Here is a 25376-nt window from a genome sequence, read left to right on the forward strand (position 1 = left end):
GGCCCTCTCCCGCAATTGCCTTGTGAGCTGTCTCAATCTCTCTCTCCTTTCAGCTGTACCAATTAAAACACACACACACACACACACACCTACACCTTTCCACAAAAATGTAATTTGGAATTCCATCAGTGTTTTAGGATTGCTCTGGCTCATACTAAAGCAACACTAAAGCTCATTCTACGACCTAGAGTTTTAGATTCAAAAGACCTCCACGTTTTTGTTTCTTTTTTGGAATTCATATTCAAACTCTCTGCTCTCTCTCTCTCAAGAAAGAATGATTGATTGATCTGGCTTACAAACCTTAGAAAGGAGAAATGAGTACATTTGTCTATTTCCTGTCTGCGTCACTTTACTCATTCTTAAATCAATAATTCTGCTCCCTTTCCCCATTAATCAGCGTCACTTTTATATTTTTCCTCTTAAAATGTCTTTTTATATCTTGGTCCCCTTGAAAAATGCATGCATTGGGTGTGTTTGAAAAGAAAAGAACTGGACTGGGCTGTGGTGCAGCTAGTTAGTAACCAGCTGCATTAAATCACTATTGACCAAGAGGTCATGATATCGAAGCCAGCCCAGGTCAGAGTGAGCTCCCGACAATTAATAGTCTAGCTTGCTGTTGACCTATTCAGCCCAAAAGACAGTTGCATCTGTCAAGTAGGAAATTTTGTTGTTGTTCATTCAGTCAGTTGTTTCTGACTCTTTGTGACTTCATGGACCAGTCCATGCCAGAGCTCCCTGTCAGTCATCACCACCCCCAGCTCCTTCAAGGTCAATCCAGTCACTTCAAGGATACTATCCATCCATCTTGCCCTTGGTCGGCCCCTCTTCCTTTTTCCTTCCATTTCTCCCAGGATCATACTCTTCTCTAAGCTTTCCTTTCTTCTCATGATGTGGCCAAAGTACTTCATCTTGGCCTCTACTATTCTTCCCTCCAATGAGTAGGAAATTTAGGTATCACTTTATGCAGAGAGGCTAATTTAACAAAATTATGACACCATAAAACCTTCCAGCAGTGTGCAAAAGAATGAGGAAGTACTCCATCAAGGACTTGGTGTCACAAATAGACGGTGAAGTGGCAGCTTCCCTTGAGGCCGGAACCAAGCATATCCTCATATTTATTTATTTATTTATTTATTTGCTTTATTTCTATACCGCGTTTCTCAACCTAATTAGGTGACTCAATGCGGTTTACACAATTAATTACCACAACAATAACAATTAAAATACAGCATACACAATAGCAAACACACAACAATCATACATAATGCCTCGATCACAAACAAGATCCAGTCTCATATCCTTATGCCGTTCCTATGTTCAGTTTACCGTCATTCTGTGTACAATTGCGCTGATTAGCCAAACGCTTGCTCAAAGAGCCAACTTTTGAGCTTCTTCCGAAACGCCAGCAGCGAAGGGGCCTGTCTGATGTCGTTTGGTAGGGCATTCCATAACCGAGGGGCCACCACCGAGAAGGCCCTGTCTCTCGTTCCCGCCAGCCGTGCCTGTGACGCAGGCGGAACCGAGAGCAGGGCCTCCCCGGACGATCTTAATGTCCGTGTCGGTTCGTAGGAGGAGATGCGTTCGGAGAGGTAGGTGGGGCCGGAACCGTTTAGGGCTTTGTAGGCTAACGCCAGCACCTTGAATTGTGCCCGGTAGGGAATTGGCAGCCAGTGGAGCTGGCTCAACAGAGGAGTGGTATGCTCCCTGAGAGCTGCTCCTGTTAGCAACCTGGCTGCCGAGCGCTGGACCATCTGAAGCTTCCGGGCAGTCTTCAAGGGCAGCCCCACGTAAAGCGCGTTGCAGTAATCTATACGGGATGTGACCAGAGCGTGGACTACCGTGGCCAAGTCCGACTTCCCGAGGTACGGGCGCAGCTGGCGCACAAGCCGGAGCTGTGCAAATGCTCCCCTGGCCACCGCTGAGACCTGAGGCTCCAGGCTCAGCGATGAATCCAGGGTCACACCCAAGCTGGAAAAAGCTGGAATGTTAAATTGCCTCTGTGTCTGTCTATATATGTTGTATGTCTAAATAGCTTTGAATGTTTGCCATGTATATGTGCATTGTAATCCGCCCTGAGTCCCCTGTGGGGTGAGAAGGGCAGAATATAAATACTGTATACTGTACTTCGTCTCCATTAATGCAGTCTGACACCACTTTAACTGCCATGACTCAATGTTATGGATCCCAAGAGTTGTAGTTTGGTGAGGTACCAGTACTCTCTGACAAATATGTGTCAAAGACCTTGTAAAAATGCAACTCCCAGGATTCAACAGCACTGAATCATAGCAGCTAAAGTGGTCTCATTCATTCTATCATTGAGATGCATTCTGAATGACAGTGATGAAAAATCTGGTTATTCGCTAGGCTTCAATCTACCCATGAGTCTGATAGACATGCTGCATTATCACAGGATGTCTATACCATACAACATTGGAGCAATTATACTGTTTAGCCGGTATTGCACCACCCGACATCTGCCGGGAAGTAGCAATAATGAAAGGAGCAAGGCAGTGACATCTTGGGCCCATCCTCTGTTCGGATATCAGCCAGCATGCCAATGACTTAAATCAAGAAATAGTTTTCTAAGATCTACAGAGATACTCGCAGGAATACCTCAGCAAGCAAGAGGTCTAAAGTGGCAGGCTAGACCTGGAACCTAAAGGTATGGCTGATACCAAATGAGAGACTCCCTTCTGGACACACAGAAGACTGGGTGACTTGGAAGGTGCTGAAGGCTCCACCCTATGACTAAGAGTCAACATCTCCCTTCAGTTGTGGTGCCCAGTATTGGACACAGTGTGATTCCAGGTGTGGTCTGACCAAGGTGGAATAGAGGGGTAGCATGACTTCCCTGGATATAGACACTATTATTATTCAGGCCAAAATCCCATTGGCTTTTTTAGCTGCCACTTGACATTGTTGGCTCATATTTAACTTTTCGTCCACGAGGACTCCAAGATCTTTTTTACACGTACTGCTATCAAGCCAGGAGCCCCCCATTTTGTATCTTTGCATTTCATGTTTTCTGCCTAAATGGCATATCTTGCATTTATCCCTGTTGAACATTTTGTTAAGTTTTGGCCAATCATCTCTCTAATCTGTTAAGATTGTTTTGAATTCTGCTCTTGTTTTCTGGAGTATTGGAGTGAGCCTTCTTCGCTGTGGCCTCCTGGCTGTGGAACTTACTACCTGGTGAGGTTAGGCAAGTCCCCACCCTAGCATCCTTTAAGAAGAATCTAAAAACTTGGCATTTCCGGTATGCTTTTGGCCATATATTTATTTCCTATCCTCATATTGTCCTCATATTGTACTTCCCCCACCTGTTTCAGGGTTGACTCCACTGTTCCATCCCTTGCAAGGTCCTCCCTTACAAGTATATCCTTCTCATTGCTATCTCTCCCAAAGTTTTATCATTTTATGTCGTACCTTTGGCCCGCCCACTCTGTTTTTTTTGGGGGGGGGGGTTGGTTGTATTTTGCACTGTTTTATTTTATTCTTATGTTTCACTTATTTTATTGCGATGTTATTTTTGGTGTTTTGTATTTATTTTATTGTAATTGTATTATCGGGCTTGGCCTCATGTAAGCTGCCTCAAATCCTCTTTGGGGAGATGGTGGCAGGGTATAAATGAAGTATTATTATTATTATTATTATTATTATTATTATTATTTGAAACACAACAAGATGAGACCACAGCAGACAAGATCACTCTACTGGCTGTTGTATTGGATCACACGTCGGACACTTCCCAAGTGTCTAGGACTGTATGCTGTATCAGTGAATAATGCGTACAGATCCCAGTAAGGTGGCCTTCTGCAGCTGGCAGATGGTAATTTTGTCAGCACCGATTGTGTTTAAGTGCAGGCCAAGGTCTTTAGGCACTGCACCCAGTGTGCTGATCACCACTGGGACCACCCTTGATTGGCTATTATTATTATTATTATTATTATTATTATTATTATTATATCTCCCAATTTGGTTTCATCTGCGCACCAAAGTAGAGTTATACATTTTGAAACAATACAATTACATACTCACCGCATAATAAAACACAAACATTCATGGCAATATGTTCAATGAGAAGAGTTTCTTTTTCTGAAAACATGTAGATTTGTGTGTATACAGATGTGCGTCCACAAGCTATTGCGCAGACACTTCAGTCTAGAATCCCCAAATTAATTCTAATACTTTGCTGCCACCTGGTGGACCATCAGAAGAATAAAAAGGTGAGTAGAAAATGAACCCCAACCTCCTCCAAGGTGAATCGAACCACCTAAACTGGGCTCTACAGGCCAATGGAGACTCCACCACAGACATCAGAAGAGCTGCAAGACCGAGAACAAGCCATGAGAGGAAATACAAAGATCCACCCAGAGAAAAAGTGTTCTTACCATGCATCAAGGGAACCACTGACCGCATAGGGAAACTGATGAGGAAACACAACATTCAAACTATCTAAAGGCCCACTAAGAAAATCTAACAAATGCTACATTCTGCAATGGACAAGAGGGATCTTCTCACCTCTGCAGAGACTAATGCAGCTGAGGACAAGTCTACGTAGGGACCACCAAACGCAGCGTTGCCCAAACACGAATCAAGGAACATGAAAGACATTGCAGACTAATTCAACCTGAGAAGTCAGCCATAATAGACCACCTGATAAACCAACCTGGACATCAGGTTGGATCCCTAAATGTTGTTGGATTACAATACCCAGAATTCATAACCATTGGGTGTGCTGGCTGGGCTTTGACGGGGCAACTGCTGCTTTAAGGGAAACATTTATAGGAACACTTATTAGGAGGGGAAACATTCAGTTGGCACGGTTGAACAGAAGTCAGCTAATTTTGGTAGGTTATCTACGTGCTTCAAGGCAGAGCTGTTTTTAATATATATGTAAATATGTTTCTATCTGGCAGCAGTACTTTCATGACTATTCATTTATATCTGACTTCATTAAAGGAATATCTAAGCAGGTGGTTTCAGGATAATTCTGGGCAGCGGATGATTGCATTCTATCAAAAAATAGTGAGAAGGCTATTATTTTAAACACTTTTTAAAACAGGATACATCCTTTATGAGCCAGTATGATGTGGTGATTTCAGGTATTAGACTAAGATCTTAAATCCTTGTTCAGTCATGGAAACCCACTTAAGACCTTCAGCAAATAATATTTTCTTGGCCACAGAGAAAGGCAATGATAAACCTTTCCTAAACAAATCTGGCCAAGAAACCCCAGGAATGGTTTTGCCTCAGGATCACCGTAAGATAGAAATGACTTGAAAACACATAACAACAATCTCCTCCACATCTTCTGAGCAGATTTCAACCCTGATCTCTCAGAGTTCTAATGCATTCAAATAATACGTACTAGGCTTGGTTGATCATGTTCGTTAGTTTCTAAACTCATTATGCATTCGTATTTAAATTAGCTTACAATCCAGTATCGAGCCATGCAGGAATAGTGTGAGGAGTAATTAAGAATCGAAACTATTTTTCCAATTTTTGTAATTATTTTGTTATGTCTGGTGCAAGTTTTACAATCTCGCAGTTTCTCTTCCCTCCCCGGTAGCAAGCGGCGCATTTTCCCCACTTCCGGTCCCTGGCCTCAGCTTAAGCCGATGAATTTCCTCTCTCTCTCCCCTCCTGCCAGCCACCTGTGCTCTGCTGCTTCCCTCCTCTTTCCTCATGCTTGTCTTAACCCAGCTAATCCTCTTCCTGGCCCAGCAGCTTAAAACTACTATTACTATATTATATATTATATTATATTATTATAATATTATTATATTATATTATTGTATATTATATTACATTATATTATATTATTGTATATTATATTATATTATAATATAATGTAATATATTATATTATAATGTAATATATTATATTATATATATTATATTATATTATATTATATTATATCCATCAAAAACAATCCGAAGTAAGAATGGTCAGCACTTACAGGAATCCAGTCTTTAAAAAGCTTCAAAATGGCTTGTCTTAACCCAGCTAATTGTCTTCCTGGCCAGCAGCTTAAAACTATTATTACTATATATTATATTATATTATTATTATATTATATTATTGTATATTATATTATATTACATTATATTGGTTAAACCACTGAGCTGCTAAACTTGCTACCTGAAAGGCTGCAGGTTTGAATTTGAGGAGCAGTGTGAGCTCCCGCTGTTAGCCCCAGCTTCTGCCAACCTAGCAGTTCGAAAACATGCAAATGTGAGTAGATCAAGGTACCACTCTGGTGGGAAGGTAATGGCGCTCCATGCAGTCATGCTGGCCACATGGCTTTGGAGGTGTCCATGGACAATGCCAGCTCTTTGGCTTAGAAATGGAGATGAGCACCAACCCCCAGTTGGACATGACTGGACTTAATGTCAGGGGAAAACCTTTACCTTACCTTTACCTGTTGGGGTCTTGCATATGCCTACATTTCTTCTACAGATAAGGTTGGGGATTTTTTGACCAATGAAAAGCACCCGCATTCTGTTCAAGGATAAAAAAACAGAGCTACCTATGCGGTGTCCATATACAATGGACATCAATTATGAATGTTCACTACAGATGGATGCACCCTGCAAAGGGATGACCATGCACATGGACTAGCAAGAACATGTCCAGAGAAGGGTGACTAAAATGATCCAAGGTTTGGAAGCCAAGTCCTATGAATGAGTTAAGGAGCTGGGTATGTTTACCTTGGAGAAAAGAAGGCTGAGAAGGAACATGAGAGCCATGTTTAAATATTGAAAAGATGTCAAATTGAGGAGGGGGCAGGGTTATTTTCTGCTGCTCCGGAGACTAAGGCACAGAGCAATGTTTTCCAAATGCAGGAAAAGAGATTCCACCTAAACATTAGGAAGACTTTCCTGATGGTAAGAGCTGTTCGGCAATGTAACACGCTGTCTTGGAGCATGGTGGAGTCTATCTTCCTGGAGATTTTTAAGCAGAGGTTGGATAGTAAGGGGTTGGACTGGATGGCTCTTGAGATCTATTCCAAATCTATAATTCTATGTGAGTGTGCATTTGACTGCACATTTGGAATCGGTTCAGTTGTGGAACACTGAGGTCTGACACAATGCTTGTGCCATACAATTACTGTGCAATTCTGCATGTGTTAATTTGCGCTATGCAAACCCAATGACTCCAGTAATGATTCAATAGGTTATGTACCGTTGTTGTCATTTTAGCATCTATATTGATACACTTAGCTACTTCTCAGCACCATCTAATAAAGCTCTTTATATCAAAATATTATTTGATGCCTGCTGTGTGTTTTGCTTTCATCTACTTCACAGCTCATACATTTTAGTTTTTTTTTCTAATTGTATTTTTATTAATGCGGTTTCTGGAAAACATTGATTTACGTTTTTGATAGTTCTTGGGTTTCATGCAGAGGTAATTGCCATGTAGATCTTTGGCACTGCATACCAGAATACTGGGATACAGACAGATCTAAATAACTTATTTCTAAACACAAAATTGGACTGATTGTTCAGTTACACCACTTGTAGGTTCTTTAAAAATTTGCTTGATTGCTCCAGTGTTTGGTAAGAATACATTAAAACCTGCTTCACTCAGACAATGCTTGGGATGAATTAAGATTTTGGTTAGATACTGACAAACAAGAAAGACTGTACTAAGGCACATTGACTAATGTTGTTGAGAAATTACACAGATGTGTACAAAAATCCAATTTGTTGGGGGGGACATATTTCCATGTGCAGAGAGAATTTAATCTTCCAATTAAAAGCAGAATTGGGATAGAACAAAAATGATGATGTGAATGAGAAATGCAACAAAAATGTATTGTTTTGTAAAAATATATTTAAACATATGGCAACTTCAGGCTAAATATTACTCTGTAGAGCTGTCCTTAGTACTGAAGAAGGAAGACTTAAACTTTTGGTTCTCAATACATTTGGTGAGTGATCCAGAAGCACAAGTGTCTGCATACTCCCCTTACACAAATGTTGATAGTTCTAGGCTGTGTGTGTACATGTGTGATAATAAGATGCCTTTTCTAAATACAAAATCAGCGGTGTTGGAAGGCGCCACCTGGGCGATTTAGTTCAAATCCCTGCCATGTGGGAATATATAAATGAATCCCCTGAAAGATGCCCTCATTTTAAAGACTTTCAAAGATGGAAAGTTCTTCACCTTCTGAAGCAATACATTAGATTATTGGAGGTTTCATTTGCATTTTATCTGGATGACTTACTTCAACAGTGACAAATGCAAGATACTCCACTTTGGCAGGAAAAACGAAATGCAAAGATACAAAATGGGGGATGCCTGGCTTGAGAGCAGTACGTGTGAAAAAGATCTCGTGGACAACAAGTTAAACATGAGCCAACAATGTGATATGGTGGCAAAAAAAGCCAATGGGATTTTGGCCTGCATCAATAGGAGCCTAGTGTCTAGGTCCAAGGAAGTCATGCTACCCCTCTATTCTGCTTTGGTTAGACCACACCTGGAATATTGTGTCCATTTGTGGGCACCACAATTGAAGGGAGATATTGACAAGCTGGAATGTGTCCAGAGGAGGGCGACTAAAATGATCAAGGGTCTGGAGAACAAACCCTATGAGGAGCAGCTCAAGGAGCTGGGCATGTTTAGCCTGAAGAAGAGAAGGATGAGAGGAGATTTGATAGCCATGTATAAATATGTGAGAGGAAGTCACAGGGAGGAGGGAGCAAGCTTGTTTTCTGCTTCCTTGGAGACTAGGACATGAAACAATGGCTTCAAACTACAAGAAAGGAGATTCCATCTGAACATGAGGAAGAACTTCCTGACTGTGAGAGTCGTTCAGCAGTGGAATTCTCTGCCCCGGAGTGTGGTGGAGGCTCCTTCTTTGGCATCTTTTAAACAGAGGCTGGATGGCCATCTGTCAGGGGTGATTTGAATGAAATATTCCTGCTTCTTGGCAGCGGGTTGGACTGAATGGCCCATGAGGTCTCTTCCAACTCTTTGATTCTATGATTCTATTGCATTGTTTAGTTTTGTGATTTATTATTCCTCCTTCTTGTGTACCAATACATATTTTAGATTGTATGCCTTTGAGAAAGCATATTATTTTTGCATGTTGCATTGTAATGCACCATGTAAATTTGAATATATATAAATAAACAATACTAAATTATAACAGCTAATTCCACTTTTTAACAGGTCTTTTAGTTAAAAAAAGTATGTTCAGGAGGAATCTATTTTCTTTTAATTTGCATCCATTGGCTCATATTCTAGTCTCTGGAGCAACAAAAAAAATATGCTCCATCATCTACATGGCATCGCTTCAGATATTTAAAGATGGCAACCATGACATCTCCTAGAATTCTCTGCTCCTGGCTAAATATCCCCAGTTTCCTATGTTGTTCCTCATAAAGCTTGGTTTCTAGATCTTAAAGCACTTTTCTGGACAGGTTCTTGAACTGTGGTGTCCAGAACCAGACACAATATTCAAGATGAGGACTTTACCGCCCTTCCTACAGATATTAGATCAACCCCCTCCCTGTTAACTTTCGGAAGAAAGTGAAGACTTGGTTGTTCGAGCAGTGTAACGAACATAGGAATATGGAACAATTGGATGAAGAGACTGGAACTTTATTTTAATTATGAGATGCCAATGAGATGTTTTATTGATTTACATAAATCTGTTAGCAACAACTTGTAGTGTTTACTGTGGACTCTGATGAGAATGCTTCAGTTGTACTTCATGAAAATGAAAATCAGCCTGTTTAATAAGCTTTGCAAAATGCTAGTTTGTTGTCAGTAATTGTCTCATTTTTATATCTGTTTTATATACCTATATATGCCTGGTCTCATAAATATTTCTCAAGAATGGCACCTTATTAACTTCCTGGCAGCAGCCTAGCCATTAGCCTGTGCATCATATATGAATAACCCACCAACTATGGTCTGTATGGTCCTCAGATAACATCCATGTGGTCCAAGGATCCCCTCTTTAGTAGAGTTGCCTCCTCTCACTTCTCATCCAAAATAGTATGCTTCCTCAAATCTTCTGCTCGAGTGCTATTTGAATCATGCTCTTGGCTCATGGAGTTTTAAACATGCATATTTAGCACAATCTTAAGTTCTTTCCATCTTTTCAACATCTTTAAAAGTTTTGCAAGCAAGCTTAACCTATCTCCCTGAAATCTGGCAATTAGTGGCCCTCCTTCAATAAATTGCTTAATGATAATTGTCTCTGGAAGAGGCTTGCGCAGCATAATGTGAACTTTACTTGGGACGGATATGGAAGAATGCATTTGTTATCATTATTTGTGCTTGATTAACTCAAATTGTGCTCTGTTCCAAAATCGCTTGAGGAAGCACATGCAGCCTAATTGGATGATTGCTTCTATTCTATTTGACTGATGAAACACAAAACAAAATTTTGCATGCTGAAACAATGTGAGAGAGCTTTTTGTCTCTTGCATACAACACAACTGCAGAAGCTAAAATAGCTTGGCTCTGAACCAGATGTAATTGCAAGCTACCATGAGTATGCACTTTAAAGCTGTGGCTGTGGGTGCAACTTCTCAAGATGAATGGAAAAGGGGAATACATCAGTTGCTTCCTCAACAAACTGATGAGTACACTTAAGTCTATGGAAGGTTACACTGCCAACTTCTTTCTCTCAGATAGTCTCAAATGTTGTCAGCTCCCTTTGAGTACCCATTAAAAATGCAAATGGAATGAGGAAATACAGTAACATTGCCATGACTGCAGAACCTATACCCATGGTTACATTTACTTATGTCCAGGATGAAATGGTTTCTCTAGGAACTTGTTAAGTCCTCCTTATTTTTCTATAGCATGCTTCCTCCTAAAGTTACCATAGGACTGCACTACAATGCCGTGGATTTGGAAGAGGCACAAATAGAGGAGAAAAGGGAGAACTGTGCCAAGGGGAAAGCATAACAAGCAAACTCTTGATGGGACCGCCTCACTCTCTTTTCCTGTCAACATATCTCAGTTGTACTAATGTGCCTTTAAGCACCATTAGCCCTCAAGTGAACAAGTGCTGGGGTGTGTGGGATGACAATAAGAACATGAGCTCTTTTCCCCAAGTCCCTGAAAACCAGAAAATTAAAAAAGGGAGAAACCATGAAAATGAACAAAAACTCTAAAAGTATAACAGCAAATAAAGAACAACACTCAAACACAGGGGAACTCCAGACAAGAAACAATCAGGGCCAGGTAATCACCTCTCAACAAAGGATTCCCCCAGGCAGTAACAAGCCACACCTAAAAATTGTCAGACCATCAAATGCTAATCAAGGTGGCTAATTGAAACATTCACATCTAGCTCCAACGGACAATAGTTCTTTCTCCCACCCTGGACTTTCCACAGATATATAAACCCAATTTTACTAGTTTCCAACAGACCTCACAACCTCTGAGGATGCCTGCCATAGATGCAGGTGAAATGTCAGGAGAGAATGCTTCTAGAACATGGCCATATAGTAGGCTTGTTTGATTAAAAATGGTTTAAAACTCATTTCGGATGTAGGGGGCGCTGGTGGTTTGATTCTAAAGTCAATTCCAATTTTCACAGAAAAAGATGTTCAAAACTTTTCAAAACTTCCTGTGTCATTTGTCCATTTATTTTCACTTTAGCTTTTTGTTGATTATAGATTGCATTAACTGCATTGTTAAATTTTTCTCCCATATCCAATTCTTGTATTAGTATCTTTAAAAAAATCCCAATTCAAATTGTCAAAAGCCTTTTCAGTGTCTATTGATAAAATGGCAAATTCTTTTTAGTGGTTAATCTCATAATATTCCAGGAGATCCAACACTGTACGAATATTTTCTTTCATATGTCTGTTTGGGAGGAACTTCCGAGACTTTTGAATCCTTTCATTAATGGTTTGAAAATGTTATTTCCTGTTTCATTGGGTGCTCTTTCCTTTGAAAGTAGTTGTTTTACTCCAGGAGCGGGGAAAGCAAAGGGAGGAAATTCAGCCTTTCCCAGTTTAAAACAGGCTTCTTTGGCTTGAGGCAGAAATGGGGAATGCAAAGGGAGGAAATTCAGCCTTCCCTGGTTTAAAACTGGCTTCTCTGGCTTGAGGCAGAAGCGGGGAATGCAAAGGAAGGAAATTCAGCCTTCCCCGGTTTAAAACTGGCTTCTCTGGCTTGAGCAGAGGCCAGGGACCAGAATCATTTCTGACTCACTTCCTGAGTTGGAAGAAAAATGGTGAGACTAGTTTCGGAAGGGCAAAGGGACTTCTGGTTTCCTAAAAAAGTTCAAAATCACTTCAAAAAACTAATTTTTCCTAATTTATTCCGAATTACGAAGATTCCGACTGGACCTAACCATGCCTACCATATAGCCCGAAAATCCTACAATAGCCTATTAAGGGTTGGTTGGTCTGATAGGATTTGCATCACTATTCCGAATAAGTGGCCATTCACACATTAACAAATTCCATCTTCCCCGATCATTGACCATGCGGCCAGGAAATGATGGAATCAGGTGAAACAATATTTGTTGATTATCAATGCCTCTCCTTTCAAAATAAGTAATGGTCCAATAGTGCCCAATTTAACCCTTAAGTGCAGTACATTTGGGAGGCAGTATTGAAGTGAAACATGGCGTTGTACTGCAATGACTCCCTCTACTTAGACTGAAGCCAGTTTATATCTGCGTAGCCCTAGGTTTTGACCACATTAGCAAGAGACTCAAGAATTGAGAACAGGCTTGGGGAAAAAGAGATCACAGAAGACAGGCAGTCTCTTAACTGTAGCGATCCTCTAACACGGAAGCATTATTTCTTAATTCCATACTATCAGTGTATAAATGAAAGAGCAATTATGGTAATGTTGCAGGGACTAAATGCACAAAATGTAGCCAAGGGCTTTCAAAGCTTTTTATAATCCATTGCAAATTTGACAAACGACACGTGGAGCTGCCGTCCAATTCATTACAAATGACAAGATAACAAGCCCAGCATTGCTCATTCGAAACCGTGTCTGTATGTCAAGTTAACTCGCACACAGTAGGTGGCACACTTGGCCTTTTCTTACCAAACTGCACTGCGCAGATAGCCAAAGAATCAGAAAGAATCTGCTTTTTCTATAAGGAGGAAAAGCAAAATTTAACCACCTTTTGAAGCTTTAGGAGGGCAAGGACTATTTTGAGATCTATCTGGGCCATTTTGGCTGTGGAACTCCTTCCAGAAGGGAGTCAGGCTGCTTCCTTTCTTTGTTTTCCATGGCCTTTGCTCCCAAAACGTAGGGTTTGTTTTACTGATTGATTTGATATTGTCTGTTTCTTAAAATTCATTTTTTAAAAAGCTTTCTGTTAGTTTTAGAGCATTTTTTTCTATTTGTTTTCATTTTCTGAATGTCATCTTGGGAGCCCGAGGGCAACACATTTCTTTGTCCGTTTTTGGGAGCAGGGAGACAATAAACAAAAACCTAAACAAGCGGAAGAAACAATGAAAAGACTAAGTTGCTGTGAGTTTTCTGGGCTGTATGGCCATGTTCCAAAAGTATTATCTCCTGATGTTTGTCCCGCATATATAGTCTTGAAATCATCATGCCTATGCTACTCAAAGGAGACAAATAATAGAATTATAGAGTTGGAAGAGACCTTATGGGCCATCCAGTCCAACCCCCTGCCAAGAAGCAGGAAAATCGCATTCAAAGCACCCCCGAGAGATGGACATCCAGCCTCTGTTTAAAAGCTTCCAAAGAAGAAGCCTCTACCACACTCCAGGGCAAAGAGTTCCACTGCTGAACAGCTCTCACAGTCAGGAATTTCTTCCTAATGTTCAGATGGAATCTCCTTTCTTGTAGTTTGAAGCTATTGTTCCGTGTCCTAGTCTCCAGGGAAGCAGAAAACAAATTCGCTCCCTCCTCCCTATGACTTTCTCTCACATATTTATACATGGCTATCATGTCTCCTCTCAACCTTCTTTTCTTCAGGCTAAACATGCCCAGCTCTTTAAGCCGCTCCTCATAGGGCTTGTTCTCCAGAACCTTGATCATCTTAGTTGCATAAACAAACAGTTATTGTTTTATCTTATGCAAAGTCTCACTCTCATCTCTGAGCCTCAACATAACTAAAGCAAGGCTCCTGAACACAAAAGATGGCAGCAGAAACAAACATCCCCTGACTGGATCCTTTATATTTGTGGTGGTAAAAATATTTAAAACCTCATAGCCTGACTGATTCATCCTTTTACATTTTAGGGTAGCATTGCCACCAATGCATTGGTGGGATATCTGCACGGGCTGGTTGCCTATCCTTTTACATTTACATTACATGGGAGAATCCTTTGTTGAGAGGTGTCAGCTGGCCCTGATTGTTTCATATATGGAATTCCCCTGTTTTCTGAGTGTTGTTCTTTATCTACTGTCCTTATTTTAGAGTCTTTTAAAATAATGGTAGCCAGATTTTTATCTCTTCCTTCCCCCAGGCAGGAAGCAGTCAGGCTTTGAAGCTGCAAGGCCATTCAATGCTAATCAAGGTGGCTAGTTGCAACAGTTCAGTAAGGAACTAAAGATGTGGATGTTTCATTGTGCATTTGATTGACGATTCCTGTGACAAATGGTCCCTAACCATGACCTGAATTCAAGTTTCTATTTTTGATTACTATACTTTTAAGTTAAGCTGAAATGATCCTGTTATAATTACTCTATTCCTATGCTACTATATGTTCTATCCACCTGTTTGGCCAGCCTATGCTCTAACTCATTTCTACATTGGTCCCCTCTCCATCAAAAATGAGACTAGAGGTATCTCTGTTGTTGTTTATGATGCTTGTTTATTATTGTTTATGATGCTGCTGTTCTTGTGTTGTTTTAATATTTTATTGTTCTGTTTATGATTGTATGTTGCCTTGGCATGGCCCCATGTAAGCCACCCCGAGTCCCTTCGGGGAGATGGAGGCGGGGTAGAAAAATAAAGTTCTTCTTCCTCAAACAGACAAGAGTTCTTTCTCCCACCCTGGACATTCCACAGATATGTAAACCTCATTTGCCTAGTTTCCAACAGACCTCACAACTGCTGCAGATGCCTGCCATAGATGTGGGTGAATCGTCAGGAGAGACTGCTTCTGGAACATGGACATACTGTTGTGGCTGAGATGTTCTGTGATGATGTGGATGATGGGATTCAGATTCCTGGCTCTTTTTCTGTGCCTCGGATCTCTGGGCCTGTGGCTCCCACAGACAGCACAGACAGTGCAGAGTCAACATCAATACAGCGATTCCCAAGAGAAAGGAATTTTAACAAAGGAGATAGCGAACAAGTGGGGAGGCATTCGCCTCTTTCCCATGCTGATACTGAAAGTACTGAAAGCCTTGACAGTGACCCGACCCGGCAAGTTCGTCTTGATCTCCAGGTGAGGCGGAGTTCTCGCCTGGCCGGCAGACAAGAGGCCAGCTCAGTGAAAGGTCATCGCAATGATTTCATGTAATGTTTTCATGTTAGAAAGGTATTTAGGCTTTTTGCTAACCAAGGGAAAGTGTCAGTTCAATGTAGCTTATTAACCTGAAAACTTCATGGAATAATCTTAGCCTGGAAAGCAGTACGCTTGGGATTTCTTGCACTGTGATTGGGACTCTGGTTTGAACTTTGCCAATAGGATTGTGTCTCCTGCTTTTACCTGAAGATCTTTGGAACTATATTCTGCATTTAAGCTTAATCTTTGGAACTTTGCAATGCCTATTCTTTATTTTGACTTGGATTTCTTCCTCAATAAACTATAAAACTACAGCTCTTGTGTGATGGTGTTTGGAAGCAAGGTGAAGCTTACTCTGAGTTGCAACATATACTCACAGCAACCCAGAGATTCTGGCCATGGAAAGCCTTCGAGAACACAATTAAAACGCTAACAATGCTGCCCCCTGTGGTCAAGTTCATGGATCATACCTAAGAAGTGTGACGCAATGTATTTGCAAATGTGCTCCTCTCCCCCACTACCCAGGAAACTACTAGAATTTTGGCTAGTATTTGGCTAGTATGGGCTTAAAGCCAACCTTAAAAACTCTTGTATAGACACTGAGAACTGGGAAGCCCTAGCCTTTGAGCACTCCAGCTGGAAGTCAGCTGTGACCAGTAGTGCTGTAGAATTTGAAGAGGCACAAATGGAGGGCAAAAGAGAGAAATGTGCCAAGAGGAAGGCATGTCAAGCCAACCCTGACTGAGACTGCCTTCCACCAGGAAACCAATGCCCTCACTGCGGGAGAAGATGCAGATCAAGAATAGGGCTCCACAGTCACCTACGAACCCACCAGTACACTGATCTTGGAAGACTATCCTACTCAGACAATGAGGGATCACCTAATGTAATGTAACTATTTGAGTGATTCACTTCTTTGTGTGCACCATCAGTAGAAGTCTCTTCATCCTTTCTTCTGAGCTCCCACAGCTATTCTTCTCTTTTGCAGCACAAAATCCTATCTATTCCGTTTCTTTTAGGCACGTGAAGGCTAGCTCCTAACTATCGTCTATTTTTGTTAACAGGGGCTGAAGGTGTGGAAAGTACTTACAGATAAAATTTGGTCTCCCCTCTGCAGCTCGCCACTGAGATCCGCTGGTCCTCCCGCTAGGATGAAGGAGACAAAAATGCCTTCGCCATCTTCTCCACCCACAATGTTGAAACCAAGACCCGTCGAGCCCTTGTGCAAGACAACTTTCCGAGGCTCTCTGGGGAAAGAGAAAGGACATGGTGTAAACATATTACTACAAACCCCCCAGTCGTTTATGGATATTATAGTAAGCCTTTTCATAACAGTATCATCTAGACCGATATGATGTTTCTGTCATCAATACACACAAGCATCTCCAAACACCTCCCAATTGATCAATTGAATATATTCAAACTATTTCCACAACACAAAAACAAACAGCAGCTTCTTAGAGGTATGACACATCCTCCAGTAAACAACAGGGGTGCTTCTCAAGTGATTTGATGTAGTGAATCAGCATCTCCCCCTCCTAAAATTTAATGTGCAAGTACTTATACAATATTTATTCCTTGTTATCAACACATTTACATAGTACCCTTTTGATGCACCACAGATCAGCACCCAGAGGATTACAGATCAACAGCAGTCTTTGGATCACTACTTTGAATAGTATTGGTCTAAAGGGCACAAGATCTATGTATGTATTTCTTGATTTCCCACATTTCTCATATAGTTAGTCCTGAGATGGGACCTAGGGCAGTTATCAACAAGACTAAAAAGTCTATGATAAACAAACAGAAATACTGGGATAGCTTAATACCAAACTATGGACTGGATATTTGAAGTTTAAGTCACCATCTATGTTCCAGATGTGCCAGTATCCCTCTTGTTTCCTGGATATATTCAGGTTTTCTCTCTACTCTTGGCTCCAGAGTAAGAAGAAGCTATTTATTTATTTATTTATTTATTTATTTACAGTATTTATATTCCACCCTTCTCACCCCGAAGGGCACTTGGAAGGTCAGGAGGGAAAGAGCCAATCTAATATCCCTAGGGAAGGAGTTCCACAGCCAAGGGAACTCCTTCCCAATCTGATGTCACTGAGAAGGCCCTGTCCCTCGTTCCCACCAAACGCGTCTGCAAAGAAGGCAGGATCGAGAGCAAGGCATCCCCAGACGATCTTAAATTCCTAAAAGGGAGTGATACGTTTGGACAGGTAAGCTGAGCCGGAACCATTTAGGGCCTTATAGGCTAAAGCCAGCACTTTGAATTGTGCCCAGTAGCAAATTGGTACCAGTGGAGTTGGCACAACAGAGGAGCTGCGTGCTCCCTGAGTGCTGCTCCAGTTAGCAACCTGGCCGCTGCTCACTGGACCATTTGAAGCTTCCAAACAGTCTTCAAAGTCAAGCCCATGTAGAGCACATTGTAGTAGTCTATATGGGATGTAACCAGAGTGTTAACTACCATGACCAAGTCAGACTTCCTAAGGTATGGGTGCAGCTGATGCACAAGTTTTAACTGTGCAAATGCTCCCCTGGTCACCACCGAAACCTGGGGTTCCAGGCTCAGCTATGAGTCCAGGATCACACCCAAGCTGCAAACCTGTGTCTTCAGGGGGAGTGTAACCCCATTCAACACAGGCTGTAACCCTATGCCCTGTTTGGCCTTTCGAGTGACCAGGAGGACCTCTGTCTTGTCTGGAAAATATGGGAAGATTTCTTGAAGGAAGCATTCCCTAGAACAACCATTTAGTACTTTATTATTTACTAGCCATTCTTTGCCATGCATTGCTGTGGCCCAGTCTGTGTATATGTGTTTTGTGTGTATATATATTTGTTTATATGTGTGTTTGCGCATATATATATATATATGGTTTTGCACATGCGTTGCGTTGTGATGTGTTTTTTGTTTTTTGGCTTTTAAGAATAATGAACCCTTAGCATTTTGTCCTCCAAAAGCACTGTATATCAATTTAGGTCTGCTTGTATGTCTCCATCAATGCCCCACCTACTTTATCTTGTTCATGCCTAGCATTATTTTTTAAACTTCAATTACATTTGGCCCAGCCATAGATTTTAAATGTACACTGTACCTTGTTTAATGTTTATGCTATTTGTGTATGAGATTTATTTTAATTGCTTTGTATTGTATTTGTTACTGCTTGTATTGCTTGTATTGTTGTATTGTGGGTTCGGCCTCATGTAAGCCGCACCGAGTCCCTTGGAGAGATGGTAGCAGGGTATAAATAAAGTATTATTATTATTATTATTATTATTATGTCTTTTCTGCTGTGTTTTTCAGTGTTTTTGTGAGTGATGGTCACTCGTCCTGATATGTTCATTGTGTCCAAATTTGGTGTCAATACGTCCAGTGATTATTGAGTTATGGTAATCCCACAAACGAACATTACATTTGTATTTATATAGATTTCATTAAAATGTTTACACCTGATACTATATTCAAAGACCTCAGAAGGTATGAAATAGAATCAACTTAAATAATTTAAAGCAATTATAAGTGTCTAAATCCTCAAGGTAAATCTATGGCATGCTTCTACCAGAAGTTACCGTAGAAATGACCTGGAGGAACTAACATATTTTCCATGTTTTCCTGGTTGAGTCTATGGTAAGTTCCAGAGGAAGTCGTTAACTTTAATAGGGTTTGCTATTGTCCTCTTTAATCTTCTCCTCCAACTGAGCACAAACTGTTGCATTCAACTGAACATTCTGTATATTTCACACAATTAAATGGAAGCATGAACTTGGCACACAATTAAACTGAGGGCCAACTGTATCACCATCCATGGCTCTGGAGACCAGGGTTCAAAACCCAACATCCATGAAACCCACTGGGTCACTTTCTCTCAGCCACAGAGGACAGCAATGGCAAACTTTGGAACCAATCTAGACATAAAAACTCTCTGTGAAGTTTGCTAGAAATTGTAAATGACTAGAAGGTACTCAGTAGCAATACCAATTTTTTCCTGTATTAAAATGACACCATGGATTGTTGGCATCTTTCCCGTCTACTACCAGTAGATGGAGCTAATAGCATAGTTACTAAATAGGCAACATTTGTGAAAAAACAACTCCTTCCCTTTTCGTAGTTTAAAACACCTTTCCATGGTTAAACACACGTTTTGTTCCATTTTCTGTTCTTTACAATGTGTTTTTATTGATCATCTTACTAAGAATATTTCGGAGCAAGGTAAGCTTGAAATGATTTTCTTCAAAAACAGCATACAATATTGACCATGAAATATGTTTAGGATGAAAGAGACCCAGACCTAATTTTGGAAGGAGTATCCAGGTAGAGTTCTGGGATTATGTTTAAAGTGGCAGAAAAAGAGAGGAACACGGGATTTAGAGAAAGGAAAGGCACCTGGGGAATGGCAAAGGGACCTGGATGTTTGTTGAAAGGTGGGTTTCTCGGTAAGGGGGAGGGAAAGATGAGTGCAAGGGTGAAAAGGACAGAAATCTTTTATATAGTAAGATATTTCCTCCTCGGGGTCTGTGTGGACCAAGAAAGGTTTATCGAACTCTGCATTTCTGTGACTTTGGAAGAAATCCAAAGGGGAGATTTAAGAGGGAAATTTAAACTGGATCTGGGCTTCTTCTTTTGAAATATCAGCAGGTTTTTAATCTGGAATACTATAGTTCTTGGCACCACAATTCAAGAAATATATTGACAAGCTAGAACATGTTCAGAGAAGGGTGACCAAAATGGTCACAGATTTGGAATCCAAGCCCCATGAAGAGTGGTTTAGGGAGCTGGGTATTCCTAACTTGGTGAAGAAGAAGGCTGGGAGGGGACATGGTACCATGTTTATACTTGAAAGGATGCTATATTGAGAAGGGATCAAGCTTATTTTCTGCTAGAGGCCAGGGCATCGGGGGGGGGGGGGGAGATGGGCCACTTTACCCCTCTCTCCCCTCCAATCCCTCTCATTGTGGCACTGTAGCTGACACCAGTTGGAGTGCCGAGGAAATGGTAGGTGCTGAGTCATGGCTCAAGACCATGGCAATACAGTCCTGAGCCTCCCATGTATGTGAGAGGGAACTCCTTGGTGGCTCCCCAGCAGTGTGTGGCCAAAGGGATCCCTGTCAAGACTCCATGTGGCCCTAATCTGGTTTCAAGGATGCTAGAACACTGTAGAAGGGCCCCAATCTGTAAACTGCATTTATGGTTTGGCTTAAAATGATAACATAATAAACATGATTAAAATACATTCAAGGTTAGAAACACGCCATCCAGAGTTCAAGGTCGAAACCATTCCATGATCAATTGCACATAATTCCACACTAAGAATACTGCATTACCCTATTTTTTGAAAACTTGCTCCCAGGGCCAAGTTTTGACTATCCTCCTGAAGGCTAGGAGGGAGGGGGGCAATCTGATGTCACTAGGGAGAGAGTTCTACAACTGAGGGGCCACCACTGAGTAGGCCCTGTCTCTCGTCCCCATCAATCATGCTTATGAGGAAAGTGGGACCGAGAGCAGGGCCTTCCCATTTATTTATTTATTTTGGGCACTTCTACCCCACCCTTCTCAACCCCCGAGGGGGGACTCAGGGCGGCTTACAACCCGCACAATTCGATGCCAACAATTCAACAGATAAATTTCATAACAGCAATAACCACAGTAGTTAAAACAATAACAATTAAAAGCCAATCTAGTGGTCAACGTTCACCGAGTTCTAATATCCATAAGTCCATTCAGCATTACCATAGCCCTTTCCAATTTCTGGTCGTCATTATCTTGTCAGTCTGCCAGATTACCCAAAGACCTGGTCCCATATCCATGTTTTCAGCTTCCTTCTGAAGGAGAGGAGGAATGTTGATGACTTAATTTCCCTGGGGAGTGAAGTCCACCGACGAGGGGCCACCACCAAGAAGGCCCTGTTCCTCGTCCCCACCAGCCTCACTTGTGATAGAGGCAGAGCCGAGAGCAGGGCCTCCCCCGAATTTCTTAAACTCTGAGGTGGGGCATAGAAGGAGATACGTTCGGACAGGTACGCTGGGCCGGAGCCGTATAGGGTTTCCAAGATGATCTTAAACTCTGAGTTGGTTTGTAGGGGAAGATACATTCGGACAGGTAGACTGAGCCAGAACCGTTAAGAGATACCAATGTTATACAGTTGCTAATATACACACACGTTCAGTTTTAAAACACAGAATCAATGTCAAGTATTAATCACAATGCAAGTGGAATCAATTCACGATTGCTTCTTACCCTTCTATAGAAATGCTCCGTTGTATGCTCACTGTGGGTGGCCGATTTACTGTGCTGTGCTGTGAATGACTGCATTGACAGAAAAGAAGAAAAGAAAGAAAGAAAGGAGAAGGGAAGGAAGGGAGGAAGGAAGGAAGAAAGGGAAAGGGAGAGAAAGAACAAATAAAGAATTAAAAGAGAGCTTAATTTGTTGCTAATTTTGTTCTCAAAGGGAAGGAAAATGAATTCTTAGTAATTTTCTTCCTTCTGCAAGAAAATAAGATGATTGGCAGTTTTGAACTTTTCTGCATGAAATCTGCACATTTTAGGGTAATTCTCACATGCATTTTTTGCACAAGAAACTGATTTTTCTGTCAGAAATCAATATTTCTGTACATTATGCATAAAATGCTATTTTCTGCACAGAAAATGTTGTAACTGAGGACTCATTTTATGCAAAATGCAGTGTGGGGGGCATAAAAGTGTAGTTTTTGCACAAAATTGCATTTTTGTCCAGTTGAAATAGTTTTCTGCAAAGAAAATAATAGAGAAATAGTGCATCTTTTTTGTGCAAAAAAATTGGAAAATCTGTGCAGAATAAACTTTGAACTGCAAAGATGTTTGTCAGTCCAGGATTCTCCACTTCAGGGTTTCCTGACACTTAAGGAACACACTTCTGGCCATTTTAAAATCATTATCTCCATCCCCAAGAATGAATAAAACTAGTGGCCTCTTGATCTTAGAACCCTTTAGTCATATTATAACAAAAAGCATTATCTAAAATATCCCAAGTGACATTATACACACATAGGTGTTTGTATGATGTGGCTTTATGATTATGAGATTTTTACTACAGTAGTTTCCAATAAATAACTAACATGCCACTCTTAAACTTGTAGCCCTTCATATGATGGCAAACTGCAACAACAATGTAGTGTTGAAGGCTTTCATGGCCGGAATTGCTGGGTTGTTGTGTGTTTCCCAGGCTGTATGGCTATGTTCCAGAAGCATCCTCTCCTAATATTTTGCCCACATCTATGGCCTCACAACAGACCTCACAACCCCTGAGGATGCCTGCCGTAGATGCAGGCGAAACATCAGGAGAGAATATTTCTGGAACATGGCCATACATCCTGGAAAACACACAACAACTTTGCAACAATAATCATTCCTCACAAAGGGCCAGATTTGTATGGGCTATTTGAAAATGAAAGCAGATATTCCCACCACCACTCATAGCGCAAGCTATTGGTATATTAAAGAATTTTCCCCCACTCCAGGGAAGAACTTTTGAGAAGGGAAATGGTTGATGTGGGCTGGAGTGGATGAAACTAATCCTTTCATGGATTGATTAGTTCCAAGAGCAAGTAGTTTCCTCTTTCTGTTCTATGTAGAGGAATTAGTGTATGGCATCACTGCTTCCATGTTTCACTGGCCAAACTGTAGACCTTCCATTGGCCTGGTGTGATCCAAAAAGTGACTCATGGGTGCTGTCAAGCATGAGATTAGCCACAGACTTCTTCAGATCTATGTATACTAGGTGTAAACAATCGGCATGATGTCTGGAATCACACAGTTTTTTATGCATTCTTTGATATGTTGGATAAGGGGTGGTATCTATTTCCCTGTCTCACTGAATTATTGATCATAGCCAATCTGCCCAAGATGGATGCTTGGGGACCCTATGGAACATGCACACAAGGTTGCTGTGTTCATGTTGCCACCTTTCATGCAATGGAGAAGAGAAGAATATCTATCAATATTCATAGTGCTGATGAAGAAAGGGTTTTTTGAGACTCAATGGATATAAAACAAAGAAGAAACAGACATGGAATTCTTCACTGGTCTGTACTTCTTTGGGGGAAATGAATTAGTTCGGAAATGCTGATTGGTTTGTTTTTGCTTGGAAAACAATATTTCTGCACAGACGTTTCCATGGAGAAATCATTGTTTTATGTACAAAAAAAATAGCTGAAATTCTATCCAGGTCTTAGACATGCATTTCTGAGTCCTTTGGGTGGATGTGGAAACCCCCACATTTATTTCAAAGTTCTGGACACAGAGTTGTGCATGCAGTACCATTGTTCATAAAGATGTACATGAACATCAATGTGCATTGGTGCACATGTGATGCACATGTGTTTTTGGTTGTGCATTTGATTGTCCATTTGGGCATCTCCTCTGTTGCAGCATGTGCTATCCTGCAACTGGAGATGTTTGCTATGCACCCTTGATGAAGGATCTCAGTCATCATTTGTTTGTATGTGTTGAATCCCATGTGCATTTCTGGGAAGATGAATATTCCTGAAAGATGTACCAAATAATAGCAGTAGTAATCTTAGATTTCACAGAATATTCAATATTAACGGACTGTAGGGAAAAAAATATGAAAATTTGTCATTCTTGCTTGCAATTACAAAATAAGCTTTGCATCCGTAATTTTTATGCAACTGTTTAATTTGTACAAACTAATGGCACAATTGTTGCAATTTAAAGAGTGCTCTTCAACTACCAGAGGCATTAAAGCTACTGTTCAATTATAGCAGATGCATTTGGGATCAGCATACCAGAAGTAAGCAAAATGGTTTAGAAAAGCAAAAACACAAAGTCAACAAACACGTTGTAAATTAAAATGGCTGTTCGCCTTCTCCTCCATTGGTACAAATGACTTTGACAAGTTAATTGAAAGGAACAGAAGACGCAGAGCGGCCCACTGAGACTGAGCTGGCATAACACAGATACATTGACGCAGCGCAAGTCAAACACAGTTCATTTCCACAAGCCTTTTGGGAAAATCAGTTATGTCTGTCTGAGATCTTGACAGAGCTCTGAAAAATAGTTCCTCGGGGACTCTTTTTTCACCTGGTACAAAGTACAAAGAAGAACTACTGAGGAATCTAGGCTATAGATTTACTTCTTTTAAAAAAAGAAAGGGGTAACAAGCTGTATAATTTTGATGACAGTTGTAACTCCAATTAAGCTTGAGAAGCATACCGCGGCACTTGACATTAACACACACACAAAAAGTGCAAAATGTCTACCTGTGACATGGATTGGTAACAAATGGTATCATTATCTGCTTGCACAGGCATATTATTTTGTGAATTTGATTTTGTACCTTCTAACTTGTTATAACTACAGTTATCTATGTTTGCCCCCTTCCTTTTAACACCCCCTGAAGAAGACACCATAAAAATCTTTCCAGAGAAAAACAGTTCTTTAAAACATCCTGAAACATGACTTCTTTTCGTGTTATATCGGATTATGAACCTTGAGTTTATTTTGTAAGTATTTGAAGGCTGTGAGTTTTTCTCTTTCCACAAAACTCCAGCAATTGGCAAACTCCTTTGTTACACAGCTAGCTGTAAGGGCCAATCCACTTAGTGTAGAAACTCAGCATTTTGTCATATTTTCACCCACTTCTACAATATTTCAATTCATTGCAATGTTCCATGCACCTGAGCAGGGCTGCGTATCAAAGATAGCATGCTATTTAAGAGTGGAAAGTGCACATTAATGAGTGTACAAACTGCGCACTATCCAAGAACTGTTGGAAAATTTCCACGCCAATGTGTGCATGGCATATTGGTTTGAGTGCTGGGCTTCAGAAAGCAGGGTTCGAATCCCTGTTCACTCACGGAAACCCACAGTGTGTCCTTAGGCAAGTCAAACTCCATCAGCCTCAGAGGAAAGGAAAAACAACCCAATGAAATGCTCAATGTTGGGTT

General features: G+C 40.9%; 1 protein-coding gene across 23 annotated transcripts in view; it reads right to left on the reverse strand.

Annotated features, from left to right (window-relative positions):
- Positions 1-25376, reverse strand: part of DLG2 (discs large MAGUK scaffold protein 2) — a 1355349-nt gene that overhangs the window by 227135 nt on the left and 1102838 nt on the right. For all 23 annotated transcript variants that reach the window (XM_067466492.1, XM_067466491.1, XM_067466494.1 and 20 more), the window contains 2 exons: positions 21670-21738; positions 16519-16675 (listed from right to left, as the gene is read on the reverse strand). In XM_067466492.1, coding sequence (XP_067322593.1) covers positions 16519-16675; positions 21670-21738 — 226 coding nt within the window. The remainder of the gene's footprint in view (positions 1-16518; positions 16676-21669; positions 21739-25376) is intronic.

Source organism: Anolis sagrei, chromosome 3 (genome assembly GCF_037176765.1).
Source record: "Anolis sagrei isolate rAnoSag1 chromosome 3, rAnoSag1.mat, whole genome shotgun sequence".
Classification (NCBI taxonomy): Eukaryota; Metazoa; Chordata; class Lepidosauria; order Squamata; family Dactyloidae; genus Anolis; species Anolis sagrei.